Source organism: Anomaloglossus baeobatrachus, chromosome 3 (genome assembly GCF_048569485.1).
Source record: "Anomaloglossus baeobatrachus isolate aAnoBae1 chromosome 3, aAnoBae1.hap1, whole genome shotgun sequence".
NCBI classification, from domain to species: domain Eukaryota; kingdom Metazoa; phylum Chordata; class Amphibia; order Anura; family Aromobatidae; genus Anomaloglossus; species Anomaloglossus baeobatrachus.
The window spans coordinates 118,660,461-118,675,404 of NC_134355.1; the positions used below are offsets into that span (position 1 = coordinate 118,660,461).

At 50.6% G+C, this 14,944-nt stretch overlaps 1 protein-coding gene across 1 annotated transcript in view; it reads right to left on the bottom strand.

Moving 5' to 3' along the window:
* Positions 1 to 14,944, bottom strand: part of POLR3F (RNA polymerase III subunit F) — a 47,950-nt gene that overhangs the window by 10,270 nt on the left and 22,736 nt on the right. The window contains exons 6-8 of the mRNA XM_075338105.1: positions 12,332 to 12,475; positions 12,107 to 12,214; positions 10,991 to 11,182 (exon numbers count right to left, since the gene is read on the bottom strand). Of these exons, the coding sequence (XP_075194220.1) occupies positions 10,991 to 11,182; positions 12,107 to 12,214; positions 12,332 to 12,475 (444 nt within the window). The remainder of the gene's footprint in view (positions 1 to 10,990; positions 11,183 to 12,106; positions 12,215 to 12,331; positions 12,476 to 14,944) is intronic.

Below are 14,944 nucleotides of genomic sequence, written 5' to 3' on the forward strand. Positions count from 1 at the left end.
CCGGACGCAGAACCACCTTGTCCTGGTGAAACACCAGGAAGGGAGCTTTGCATGACAGTGCAGCTAGCTCAGACACTCTGCGAAGTGAAGTGACTGCTACTAGAAAAACCACTTTCTGCGAAAGGCGTGAGAGAGAAATATCCCTCATTGGCTCGAATGGTGGTTTCTGAAGAACCATCAGCACCCTGTTCAGATCCCAGGGTTCTAACGGCCGCTTGTAAGGAGGGACGATGTGACAAACCCCCTGCAGGAACGTGCGTACCTGTGGAAGTCTGGCTAGGCGCTTCTGGAAAAACACAGAGAGCGCTGAGACTTGTCCCTTAAGGGAGCCGAGCGACAAACCCTTTTCCAGTCCAGATTGAAGGAAGGACAGAAAAGTGGGCAAGGCAAAAGGCCAGGGAGAAATACCCTGAGCAGAGCACCACGACAGGAAAATTTTCCACGTCCTGTGGTAGATCTTGGCGGACGTTGGTTTCCTAGCCTGTCTCATAGTGGCAATGACATCTTGAGATAATCCTGAAGACGCTAGGATCCAGGACTCAATGGCCACACAGTCAGGTTGAGGGCCGCAGAATTCAGATGGAAAAACGGCCCTTGAGATAGCAAGTCTGGTCGGTCTGGTAGTGCCCACGGTTGGCCGACCGTGAGATGCCACAGATCCGGGTACCACGACCGCCTCGGCCAGTCTGGAGCGACGAGGATGACGCGGCGGCAGTCGGCCCTGATCTTGCGTAACACTCTGGACAACAGAGCCAGCGGAGGAAACACATAAGGAAGCTGAAACTGCGACCAATCCTGAACTAAGGCGTCTGCCGCCAGAGCTCTGGGATCTTGAGACCGTGCCATGAACGCCGGTACCTTGTTGTTGTGCCGTGACGCCATGAGGTCGACGTCCGGCACCCCCCAGCGGCAACAGATCTCCTGAAATACGTCCGGGTGAAGGGACCATTCCCCTGCATCCATGCCCTGGCGACTGAGATAATCTGCTTCCCAGTTTTCCACGCCTGGAATGTGAACTGCGGAGATGGTGGAGGCCGTGGCTTCCACCCACAGCAGAATCCGCCGGACTTCCTGGAAGGCTTGCCGACTGCGTGTGCCGCCTTGGTGGTTGATGTATGCCACCGCTGTGGAATTGTCTGACTGAATTCTGATCTGCTTGCCTTCCAGCCACTGCTGGAACGCTTTCAGGACAAGATACACTGCCCGTATTTCCAGAACATTGATCTGAAGCGAGGACTCTTGCTGGGTCCACGTACCCTGAGCCCTGTGGTGGAGAAAAACCGCTCCCCACCCTGACAGACTCGCGTCCGTCGTGACCACCTCCCAGGATGGGGGTAGGAAGGATTTCCCTTTCGATAATGAAGTGGGAAGAAGCCACCACCGAAGGGAAGCTTTGGTCGCCTGCGAGAGGGAGACGTTCCTGTCGAGGGACGTCGGCTTCCTGTCCCATTTGCGTAGGATGTCCCATTGAAGAGGACGCAGGTGAAACTGCGCGAAAGGAACTGCCTCCATTGCTGCCACCATCTTCCCCAGGAAGTGCATGAGGCGCCTCAAGGTGTGTGACCGACCTTGAAGGAGAGATTGTACCCCTGTCTGTAGTGACCGCTGCTTGATCAGCGGAAGCTTCACTATCGCTGAGAGGGTATGAAACTCCATGCCAAGGTATGTCAGCGATTGGGCCGGTGTCAGATTTGACTTTGGAAAATTGATGATCCACCCGAAACTCTGGAGAGTCTCCAGGGTAGCGTCGAGGCTGTGTTGGCATGCCTCTAGAGAGGGTGCCTTGATCAACAGATCGTCCAAGTACGGGATCACCGAGTGACCCTGAGAGTGGAGGACCGCTACTACTGTAGCCATGACCTTGGTGAAAACCCGTGGGGCTGTTGCCAGGCCGAACGGCAGTGCCACGAACTGCAGGTGTTCGTTCCCTATGGCGAAGCGCAAGAAGCGCTGGTGCTCTGGAGCAATTGGTACGTGGAGATAAGCATCTTTGATATCGATCGATGCAAGGAAATCTCCTTGGGACATTGAGGCGATGACGGAGCGGAGGGATTCCATCCGGAACCGCCTGGTCTTTACGTGTTTGTTGAGAAGTTTCAGGTCCAGGACAGGTCGGAAAGACCCGTCCTTCTTTGGGACCACAAACAAGTTGGAGTAAAAACCGTGGCCCTGTTGCTGAAGAGGAACAGGGACCACCACTCCTTCTGCCTTCGGAATGCCCAGCGCCTGCAGAAGAGCCTCGGCTCGCTCGGGAGGCGGGGATGACCTGAAGAATCGAGTCGGGGGACGAGAGGTGAACTCTATCTTGTAACCGTGAGACAGAATGTCTCTCACCCAACGGTCTTTTACCCGTGGCAGCCAGGTGTCGCAAAAGCGGGAGAGCCTGCCACCGACCGAGGATGCGGAGTGAAGATGCCGAAAGTCATGAGGAAGCCGCTTTGGTAGCGGCACCTCCGGTGGTCTGTTTAGGACGTGACTTAGATCGCCATGCATCAGAGTTCCTTTGATCTTTCTGAGGCCTTTTGGACGAGGAGAATTGGGACCTGCCCGCGCCCCGAAAGGACCGAAACCTCGACTGCCCCTTCCTCTGTTGGGGTATGTTCGGTTTGGGCTGGGGTAAGGATGTATCCTTTCCCTTGGATTGTTTGATGATTTCATCCAAACGCTCGCCAAACAATCGTTCGCCAGAAATTGGCAAACTGGTTAAGCGCTTTTTGGAAACAGAATCTGCCTTCCATTCCCGTAGCCACAAGGCCCTGCGGAGTACCACCGAATTGGCGGCTGCAACCGCCGTACGGCTCGCAGAGTCCAGGATAGCATTAATAGCGTAAGACGCAAATGCCGACGTCTGAGTGGTTATAGACGCCACCTGTGGCGCGGACGTGCGTGTGGCTGCGTCAATTTGCGCTTGACCTGCTGAGATAGCTTGTAGCGCCCATACGGCTGCGAATGCTGGGGCAAAAGAAGCGCCGATAGCTTCATAGATGGATTTCAACCAGAACTCCATCTGCCTGTCAGTGGCATCTTTGAGTGAAGCCCCATCTTCCACTGCAAGTATGGATCTAGCTGCCAGTCTGGAGATTGGAGGATCCACTTTGGGACACCGAGTCCACCCCTTGACCACGTCAGGGGGAAAGGGATAACGTGCATCCTTAAGGCGCTTAGAAAAACGCTTATCTGGACAAGCATGGTGATTCTGGACTGCCTCTCTGAAATCAGAGTGGTCCAGCAACATACTCGGTGTACTCTTGGGAAACCTGAAACGGAATTTCTCCTGCTGGGAAGCCGACTCCTCCGCCGGAGGAGCTGAGGGAGAAATATCCAACATACGATTGATGGACGCAATAAGGTCGTTCACTATGGCGTCCCCGTCCGGAGTATCAAGATTGAGAGCGGCCTCAGGATCAGAATTCTGATCAGCTACTTCCGCGTCATCAACCAGCGATTCCCCTCGCTGAGACCCTGAACAATATGATGATGTCGAGGGAAAATCTAAGCGAGCTCGCTTAGTCGGTCTGGGGCTGGGGTCTGTGTCAGAACCCTCAGCTTGGGATCCATGAGATACCCCGGGAGGACATTGTTGGTCCAGCTGAGGTGGGCCAGGGAACAAAGAATCAGCAGAGTCCCTGTGCTGAGATACCGGTCTGGACTGCAAGGCTTCCAGTATCTTAGCCATAGTCTCAGAGAGTTTTGCAAACTCCGTCCCCTGTCACCTGAACAGTGTTAGCAGGTGGCTCCCCCTGGGCCCCCCCTAGCAGAGGCTCTGGCTGAGTAAGTGCCACAGGGGCCGAACAGTGCCTACAATGAGGGTCAGTGGAACCTGCCGGTAGCGGGGTCGTACATGCGGCGCAGGCAACATAATAAGCCTGTGTTTTGGCACCCCTGCCTTTCGTGGGCGCCATGCTATTATCTTCTCTGAGCAACACAATAGGGTATATAGCCAGAAATCAACTGTGCACTATACGGTGTAAAATAAACATATAATGTTACACTACTGCACAATGGGGCTAGCACCACAGGTGCTGCTTACCACCTGCTTAAAGCGGTTGTGCGGTCACCAGAGTCCCTGCCTGGGTCTCCCAGATTTTGTCCCCCTCTGCAGCGTCCGAGGAGCTGACAGGAATGCGTCCTGAGGAGAGGAGAGAGCCGTGGGCGTGACCCAGAAAGAGCGGGAACTGGTGCCTGTACTGTGCACAGTGAGGGGAGTGGAGTATGCAAAGCATGCTCCAGCCCTCAGTGCTGCTCGTTCTGTGCAGCGTCCCGCCCTTCCCCTGCCTGTCAGGGCTGTGGGCGGGAGGAAAGGAAACTAGGCCGCAAAAAGCCGGGGACTCTAGTAATAAACGCGGCCGCCGTAAAAGCGCGGCCGGCGTGGAAGTCCCCGGCGCACTACAAGTCCCAGCCGCGCCGCAGTGTTTCCATGGCAGCGGCGGTCAGTGCGGCAGTTCCTATACATAAACACACTCAGGAACGCTGAGTGTGTAATGGCACATATTAACCCGGTCAGCGCCGCGGTCCCCGGTGCACTAGCACACCCAGCAAAGCTGGAGTGTTGCTGTGCGCGGTCCCCACGGGGACACAGAGTACCTCCAAGTAGCAGGGCCATGTCCCTGAACGATACCCGGCTCCTATCCAGCAGGCTCCACAGGAGTTGTGGATGAAGCACGGTCTCCTGTGCCTGGAGACCGATAGGATCCCACTTCCACCAGAGCCCTGAGGGGGATGGGGAAGGAAAACAGCATGTGGGCTCCAGCCTCCGTACCCGCAATGGATACCTCAACCTTAACAACACCGCCGACAAGAGTGGGGTGAGAAGGGAGCATGCTGGGGGCCCTATATGGGCCCACTTTTCTTCCATCCGACATGGTCAGCAGCTGCTGCTGACCAATCTGTGGAGCTGTGCGTGCGTGTCTTACCTCCTTCGCACAAAGCAAAAAACTGAGGAGCCCGTGGGAGCACGGGGGGTGTATAGGCAGAAGGGGAGGGGCTTAACACTTTTTAGTGTAATACTTTGTGCGGCCTCCGGAGGCATAGCCTATACACCCAATTGTCTGGGTCTCCCAATAGAGCGACAAAGAAAAGGAATTTACGGTAAGTAAACAAAATTCCCTTCTTCTTTGTCGCTCCTTATTGGGAGACCCAGACAATTGGGACGTCCAAAAGCAGTCCCTGGGTGGGTAAATAATACCTCATAATAGAGCCGTAACGGCTCCGTCCTACAGGTGGGCAACTGCCGCCTGAAGGACTCGCCTACCTAGGCTGGCATCTGCCGAAGCATAGGTATGCACCTGATAGTGTTTCGTGAAAGTGTGCAGGCTCGACCAGGTAGCTGCCTGACACACCTGCTGAGCCGTAGCCTGGTGTCGCAAGGCCCAGGACGCTCCCACGGCCCTGGTAGAATGGGCCTTCAGTCCTGAGGGAACCGGAAGCCCCGAGGAACGGTAAGCTTCGAGAATTGGTTCCTTGATCCACCGAGCCAGGGTTGACTTGGAAGCTTGTGTCCCTTTACGCTGGCCAGCGACAAGGACAAAGAGTGCATCCGAGCGGCGCAGGGGCGCCGTACGAGAAATGTAGAGTCTGAGTGCTCTCACCAGATCTAACAAGTGCAAATCCTTTTCACATTGGTGAACTGGATGAGGACAAAACGAGGGTAAGGAGATGTCCTGATTGAGATGAAAAGGGGATACCACCTTAGGGAGGAATTCCGGAACCGGACGCAGAACCACCTTGTCCTGGTGAAACACCAGGAAAGGAGATTTGCATGATAACGCTGCCAACTCAGACACTCTCCGAAGTGAGGTGACTGCTACTAGAAAAACCACTTTCTGCGAAAGGCGTGCGAGCGAAATATCCCTCATTGGCTCGAACGGTGGTTTCTGAAGCACCATCAGCACCCTGTTCAGATCCCAGGGTTCTAACGGACGCTTGTAAGGAGGGACGATGTGACAAACCCCTTGCAGGAACGTGCGTACCTGTGGGAGTCTGGCCAGGCGCTTCTGAAAAAACACAGAGAGCGCTGAGACTTGTCCCTTAAGGGAGCCTAGCGACAAACCCTTTTCCAATCCGGATTGAAGAAAAGACAGAAAAGTGGGCAAGGCAAATGGCCAGGGAGAAAACCCCTGAGCAGAGCACCACGACAGGAATATTTTCCACGTCCTGTGGTAGATCTTGGCGGACGTTGGTTTCCTAGCCTGTCTCATAGTGGCAATGACCTCTTGAGATAATCCTGAAGACGCTAGGATCCAGGACTCAATGGCCACACAGTCAGGTTGAGGGCCGCAGAATTCAGATGGAAAAACGGCCCTTGAGACAGCAAATCTGGTCGGTCTGGCAGTGCCCACGGTTGGTCGACCGTGAGATGCCACAGATCCGGGTACCACGACCTCCTCGGCCAGTCTGGAGCGACGAGGATGACGCGGCGGCAGTCGGCCCTGATCTTGCGTAACACTCTGGGCAACAGTGCCAGAGGAGGAAACACATAAGGAAGCCGAAACTGCGACCAATCCTGAACTAAGGCGTCTGCCGCCAGAGCTCTGTGATCTTGAGATCGAGCCATGAATGTTGGGACCTTGTTGTTGTGCCGTGACGCCATTAGGTCGACGTCCGGCATCCCCCAGCGGCAACAGATCTCCTGAAACACGTCCGGGTGAAGGGACCATTCCCCTGCGTCCATGCCCTGGCGACTGAGAAAGTCTGCTTCCCAGTTTTCTACGCCCGGGATGTGAACTGCGGATATGGTGGATGCTGTGGCTTCCACCCACAGCAGAATCCGCCGGACTTCCTGGAAGGCTTGCCGACTGCGTGTCCCACCTTAGTGGTTGATGTAAGCCACCGCTGTGGAGTTGTCCGACTGAATTCGGATCTGCTTGCCTTCCAGCCACTGCTGGAACGCTTTTAGGGCAAGATACACTGCCCTGATCTCCAGAACATTGATCTGAAGTGAGGACTCTTGCTGAGTCCACGTACCCTGAGCCCTGTGGTGGAGAAAAACTGCTCCCCACCCTGACAGACTCGCGTCCGTCGTGACCACCGCCCAGGATGGGGGTAGGAAGGATTTCCCCTTCGATAATGAGGTGGGAAGAAGCCACCACCGAAGGGAAGCTTTGGTTGCCTGAGAGAGGGAGACGTTCCTGTCTAGGGACGTCGGCATCCTGTCCCACTTGCGTAGGATCTCCCATTGAAGTGGACGCAGGTGAAACTGCGCGAAAGGGACTGCTTCCATTGCTGCCACCATCTTCCCCAGGAAGTGCATGAGGCGCCTCAAGGGGTGTGACCGACCTTGAAGGAGAGATTGCACCCCTGTCTGTAGTGAACGCTGTTTGTCCAGCGGAAGCTTCACTATCGCTGGAAGAGTATGAAACTCCATGCCAAGATATGTCAGCAATTGGACCGGTGTCAGATTTGACTTTGGAAAATTGATGATCCACCCGAAACTCTGGAGAATCTCCAGAGTAACGTTGAGGCTGTGTTGGCATGCCTCTTGAGAGGGTGCCTTGACCAGCAGATCGTCTAAGTAAGGTATCACTGAGTGACCCTGAGAGTGGAGGACCGCAACTACTGTAGCCATGACCTTGGTGAAAACCCTTGGGGCTGTCGCCAGGCCGAACGGCAGTGCTGCGAACTGAAGGTGTTCGTCTCCTATGGCGAAGCGCAAGAAGCGCTGATGCTCTGGAGCAATTGGTACGTGGAGATAAGCATCCTTGATATCGATCGATGCTAGGAAATCTCCTTGGGACATTGAGGCGATGACGGAGCGGAGGGATTCCATCCAAAACCGCCTGGTCCTTACGTGTTTGTTGAGCAGTTTTAGGTCCAAAACAGGACGGAAGGACCCGTCCTTCTTTGGAACCACAAACAGGTTGGAGTAGAAACCGTGACCCTGTTGCTGAAGAGGAACCGGGACCACCACTCCTTCTGCCTTCAGAATGCCCACCGCCTGCAGAAGAGCCTCGGCTCGCTCGGGAGGCGGAGATGTTCTGAAGAATCGAGTCGGAGGACGAGAGCTGAACTCTATCCTGTAACCGTGAGACAAAATGTCTCTCACCCAACGGTCTTTTACTTGTGGCAGCCAGGTGTCGCAAAAGCGGGAGAGCCTGCCACCGACCGAGGATGCGGTGTGAGGAGGCCGTAAGTCATGAGGAAGCCGCCTTAGTAGCGGCACCTCCGGCGGTCTTTTTAGGGCGTGATTTAGACCGCCATGCGTCGGAGTTCCTCTGATCCTTCTGAGGCCTTTTGGACGAGGAGAATTGGGACCTGCCCGCACCCCGAAAGGACCGAAACCTCGACTGTCCCCTCCTCTGTTGGGGTGTTTTTGGTTTGGCCTGGGGTAAGGATGTTTCCTTTCCCTTGGATTGTTTGATGATTTCATCCAATCTCTCACCAAACAAACGGTCGCCAGAAAATGGCAATCCAGTTAAGCACTTTTTGGAAGCCGAATCTGCCTTCCATTCCCGCAGCCACAAGGCCCTGCGTATTGCCACCGAATTGTCGGCTGCAACCGCCGTACGGCTCGCAGAGTCCAGGACAGCATTAATAGCGTAGGACGCAAATGCCGACGTTTGAGAGGTTATGGACGCCACCTGCGGCGCAGACGTACGTGTGAGTGCGTCAATTTGCGCCTGACCAGCTGAGATAGCTTGGAGTGCCCATACGGCTGCGAATGCTGGAGCAAAAGACGCGCCGATAGCTTCATAGATGGATTTCAACCAGAGCTCCATCTGTCTGTCAGTGGCATCCTTGAGTGAAGCTCCATCTTCCACTGCAACTATGGATCTAGCCGCAAGTCTGGAGATTGGAGGATCCACCTTGGGACACTGAGTCCAGCCCTTGACCACGTCAGGGGGGAAAGGGTAACGTGTATCCTTAAGGCGCTTGGAAAAACGCTTATCTGGACAAGCTCGGTGTTTCTGGACTGCCTCTCTGAAGTCAGAGTGGTCCAGAAACATACTCTTTGTACGCTTGGGAAACCTGAAACGGAAATTCTCCTGCTGAGAAGCTGACTCCTCCACTGGAGGAGCTGAGGGAGAAATATCCAACATTTCATTGATGGACGCAATAAGATCATTCACTATGGCGTCCCCATCAGGAGTATCAAGGTTGAGAGCGGCTTCAGGATCAGAATCCTGATCAGCTACCTCCGCTTCATCATACAGAGAGTCCTCTCGCTGAGACCCTGAACATTGTGATGATGTCGAGGGGATATCATAGCGAGCTCGCTTAATCGGTCTGGGGCTGCGGTCCGTGTCAGAGACCTCACCCTGGGATCCATGAGACACCCCGGGAGGACATTGCTGTTCCAACTGAGGGGGACCAGGGGGCAATGATTCCACAGTGCCCCTGGCTTGAGATGCCGGCTTGGACTGCAAGGCTTCTAATATCTTAGCCATAGTCTCAGAAAGTCTTTCAGTAAAAACTGCAAACTCCGTCCCTGTCACCTGGACAGTGTTAACAGGTGGTTCTCCCTGGGCCACCCTTAGCAGAGGCTCCGGCTGAGAAAGTGCCACAGGGGCCGAGCATTGCACACAATGAGGGTCAGTGGAACCTGCCGGCAGTATAGCCGTACATGCTGCACAGGCAGCATAGTAAGTCTGTGCTTTGGCACCCTTGCTATTTGTGGACGACATGCTGTTGTCTCCTCTGAGCAATACAGGAGGGTATATAGACAAAAATCAACAGTGCACCACACAGTGTAAAGTATAGTCTATAATCATATAATCTATAAGTACACTTCTGCACTAGTGGGGCCAGCACCACAGGTGCTGCTTACCGCCTGCGCAAAGCGGTTGTGTGGGCACCAGAAATCCTGCCTGGGTCTCCCTGAGCTTGTCTCTCCTCTCCAGCGTTAGCAGAGCTGAGAGGAATGGCTGCCGGCGTCCTGAGGAGAGGAGGGAGCCGTGGGCGTGACCCAGAAAAGTGCGGGAACTGGTGCCCCACTGTGCAGAGTGAGGGGGGTGGAGTATGCAAAGCATGCTCCAGCCCTCAGTGCTGCCGTCCTGTACAGCGTCCCGCCCTTCCCCTGACTGGCAGGGCTGGGGGCGGGAAGAAAACGAGACTAGGCCGCAAAAGCCGGGGACTCGAGTTATAAGCGCGGCCGCCGTATAAGCGCGGTCGGCGCGGAAGTCCCCGGCGCACTAACAGTCCCAGCCGCGCCGCAGTGATAACCATGGCAGCGGCGGTCAGCGCGGCAGTCCCCCTACACGAACACACTCAGCGACGCTGAAGTGTGTAATGGCACAAACGCAGTCAGCGCTGCTGTCCCCGGTGCACTAGCACACCCAGCAATGCTGGAGTGTTGCTGTGCGCGGTCCCCACGGGGACACAGAGTACCTCAAAGTAGCAGGGCCATGTCCCTGAACGATACTCGGCTCCTATCCAGCATGGTCCTCAGGAGCTGTGGATGGAGCACGGTCTCCTGTGCCTGGAGACCGAAAGGATCCCACTTCACCCAGAGCCCTAATTGAGGGATGGGGAAGGAAAGCAGCATGTGGGCTCCAGCCTCCGTACCCGCAATGGATACCTCAACCTTAACAACACCGCCGACAAGAGTGGGGTGAGAAGGGAGCATGCTGGGGGCCCTGTTATGGGCCCTCTTTTCTTCCATCCGACATAGTCAGCAGCTGCTGCTGACTAAGCTGTGGAGCTATGCGTGCATGTCTGACCTCCTTCGCACAAAGCATAAAAACTGATGAGCCCGAAGCAGCACGGGGGGTGTATAGGCTGAAGGGGAGGGGCTTTACACTTTTAGTGTAATACTTTGTGTGGCCTCCGGAGGCATAGCTATACACCCAATTGTCTGGGTCTCCCAATAAGGAGCGACAAAGAAATGAATACAGTCATCCCAAAATACAATTTGTCCCGTAAAAAAACCCAAAACATCATATCGCTGTGTTTATGGAAATATAAAACATTTTTTGTTGTTGGTAGACAGAGGAAAAAAAAATAAAATTGAAAACAGATGGAAGTGGTTAATAATTAACATAATATGTTCACTTACCGGACACAGACCACAAGGAGTACGCACTAAGCCCGCTGGCTGGATGATTGGGTTGACGGCTCTATAAAGCTTCATCTGGCCATCCACACTGCCCACTGTCCCCTCTTTAGCAGCAATTATGGTCATCTCTACCTTCCCATCATAAATTAATGTGTTCAAGATAGTTTCTATGTCTTCCATTGATAGTTCGACCTAACACAGAAAGACATATAAAAAAACACATGCTGACGGAATGTAAAATAGTATTTATGAAACTATGTAATATACAGTATATTAATGATAACGATGAGATCAAATATCAGCGCTGCAGGACTGCGTGGAATTTGTTCCTCCCTTAGCTGACAGATCTCTGTATCCACCAAAAGCCACTTGTATAGCGCCGAGCTGTTCTGGCCCCGCACACGGTTTACATTCAACTGACTCAGACCCAGACAAAACTTTTAAAGGGATTTTGTCATAAGGTTTTTGCTCCCTCGTCAGAGAGCAGCATAATTCCAGCGATGTTACTGAGCTGTTTGCTGTCATTCTGATAAAATCAATGTTTTTTCTGCTATAGATCTAGCAGTTATACAAAGCTCATGAACATGCTGGACTACCTGCAGCACGCCAAGTAGTCCTCTCAATCTAATGCTGATTAAACTGATTTTATAAAAACTACACTACACAGCCCATTAAGTGACACATCGCTGGAATCAGGGTCTCTGCCCCTACATTATGCTGATCTCAGATTAGGTGGCAAAAACCTGGTGACAGATTCCCTTTAAGACTGAGTTCACGTTAAGTCAAAAACCGTTTGAAACGGATACAGGAAAGAAAAAAAAAAATACTGGTTTATATTTGAACTGATGAATAACGGATGAACTTTAGAGCTGATCCCTTCACATTGACTTCAATAATATAACAAACAGATCCAAAAGCAGTTAGCTGAGTGTTTTTAGCCAGACAAAAAAAAAAGTTGTACAGATGCAACTTATTTTCTTATGAGTAGAAAAACAGGTAACAGCTGGATTATTATTTTTTTCATGGAAGTCTATGGAAAACCGATCTTTTTCCTTTTCGCTGCCTGCATATGAAACAGACGATTGCTGGACATGTGCAGCTAATCCTGACTCTTACCTTGCTAATGCCAAGTTCACAGATATACTTCCAAACTTCATGTGATGAGGCGAATGAGCTATTCCTCTGGATCATGGGGTTCTGCTTACTGTCTCTGGCCGCTTCTGCCTGTGACAAGCAATGAAGAACACTACGTTTTCATGTAAATATAAGAATAGCTAAGTACGGGACAGCTGAAAATCACATACGACATGTATTTAGTCCTCATAATTAATAGATCGCTACCTTGGTTTGCAAGAATTTAAAACATTGTTGGTTTAATACTTCTACAAATTCGGATTCAAAGTCTTGGTCACTATACCAGGCCCCGCCGGTCACCGAGCGGTCAGGCTGTACATTATACAGCATGTACACCTTCTTTTTGGAAGCCTGCAAAAAATCAAGGACACAATTCATTACAACGTAAAAGCTCATCCTTTACCGTCCAAACATCATATATATATATATATATATATATATATATATATATATATATATATATATATATATATATATATATATATATATATATATATATATATATATATAGCAGTTCTCCTGTCTATTCTCCATGAAATAATACTGGGCCATCTTTTCATGAAACTCTGTGCAGTTCCTGTTATTCCTCCTGAATATTTAGAAATATATTGACAGTTGAGCGTTATATTTATTAAATGACTCATAGTAGCAAACGGATGTGAAAAACAAAAAAAAAAAAAAATCTAATATTCACCTCACCAATGACCTTTCCGACCACCATCTGGTCCTCTCCCTTCCGCCATCACACGCTGCATCTCTGTAGGCCGAGACTTGCAGCAGTGTCCAAATCGGGGCTCACTGAGTGTCATAGGGTCACATAGTCATTGGAACCTTATGACGCACAGTGAGCTCTGGCCTGAATGCTGCCGGAAGTCCTAGCAGATAAGGAAGAGGCTGAATATGCGGCATGTCGGACAATGGAAAAAAGAAAAAAAAAAAAGAAGAGGACCAGAGGGTGAGCAGTGGGGCGGCTGGAGAGGTCACTATTGGTTTTAAAAAAAAAAAAAAAAAAAACACATTAAATACTCACCTCTCCGGAGTTCGCTGTGCATCATAAGGTTGCGCAATATCCTCTGAGGCCTGGACATGGCCAGAAGTTCTGGCCTATAGTGAAGAGGGTGGAGATGTGGTGCACGACAGTGGAAACCAGATGGCTAGCAGCAGGAGCAGTTAAAGGGAACCTGTCACCAGATTTCGCAACTATAAGCTGCGGCCCCCACCAGTGAGGTCTTATATACAGCATTCCAGAATAAGTATAGTATATATATATATATATATATATATATATATATATATATATATATATATATATATACATATATATACACACACATACATATATATACACACATACATATATATATATATATATATATATATATATATATATATATATATATATATATATATATATACATACATATATACACACACACACACACTATATATATTTATTTTGTTAGTTTGCAAAGTGTGTGTAATGGTGCGACATTTGTAGTTTTGTCCACGTCTACAGTGAATATAAAAAGTCTACAGATGCCGGTTAATATGCCAGGTTCATATATATATATATATATATACATACATACATACATACATACATATACACATATATACACACAGAACAGACCAAACGTTTGGACACACCTTCTTTCTCATCTCTAGAACTACAGCTATTAAGACTTTGTGCAGCAGGCCTTCATGGTAAAATAGCTGCTAGGAAACCCCTGCTAAGGACAGGCAACAAGCAGAAGAGACTTGTTTGGGCTAAAGAACACAAGGAATGGACATTAGACCAGTGGAAATCTGTGCTTTGGTCTGATGAGTCATTTGAAATCTTTGGATCCAGCCACCGTGTTTTTGTAGAAAAGGTGAACGGATGGACTTTACATGGCTGGTTCCCACCGTGAAGCATGGAGGAGGAGGTGTGATGGTGTGGGGGTGCTTTGCTGGTGACACTGTTGGGGATTTATTCAAAATTGAAGGCATACAGAACCAGCATGGCTACCACAGCATCTTGCAGCGGCATTCTATTCCATCCGGTTTGCGTTTAGTTGGACCATCATTTATTTTTCAACAGGACAATGACCCCAAACACACCTCCAGGCTGTGTAAGGGCTATTTGACTAAGAAGGAGAGTGATAGAGTGCTATGCCAGATGACCTGGCCTCCACAGTCACCAGACCTAAACCCAATCGAGATGGTTTGGGGTGAGCTGGACCGCAGAGTGAAGGCAAAAGGGCCAAAAAGTGCTAAGCATCTCTGGGAACTCCTTCAAGACAGTCAGAACACCATTTCCGGTGACTACCTCTTGAAGCTCATCAAGAGAATGCCAAGAGTCTGCAAAGTAGTAATGAAAGCAAAAGATGGCTACTTTGAAGAACCTAGAATATAAGACATATTTTCAGTAGTTTCACACTTTAAGCATTTCATTTCACGTTTTAATTCATAGTTTTGATGCCTTCAATGTGAATCTACAATTTTCAGTCATGAAAATAAAGAAAACTCTTTGAATGAGAAGGTGTGTCCAAACTTTTGGTCGGTACTGCTAGATATATATCTATCCAGCTGACAATCTGTGGGTGACCTGAAGAGGGCGCTGTACACAGGAGATGCCCTCACAATCTAACAGATATGGGGAGTGGGCAAAGATTGCCAATTCTAGATGTGCCATGCTGATAGACTCCTGCCCAAAAAGACTGAATATTGGTACAAATTCATAGGGAACTTCAACAAAGTAGTTTAAAGGTGCACATATTTATGCAACCACATTATTTTACTGCTTTATTTTTCTTTTTCATTTAAAATTGTTGGAACCAA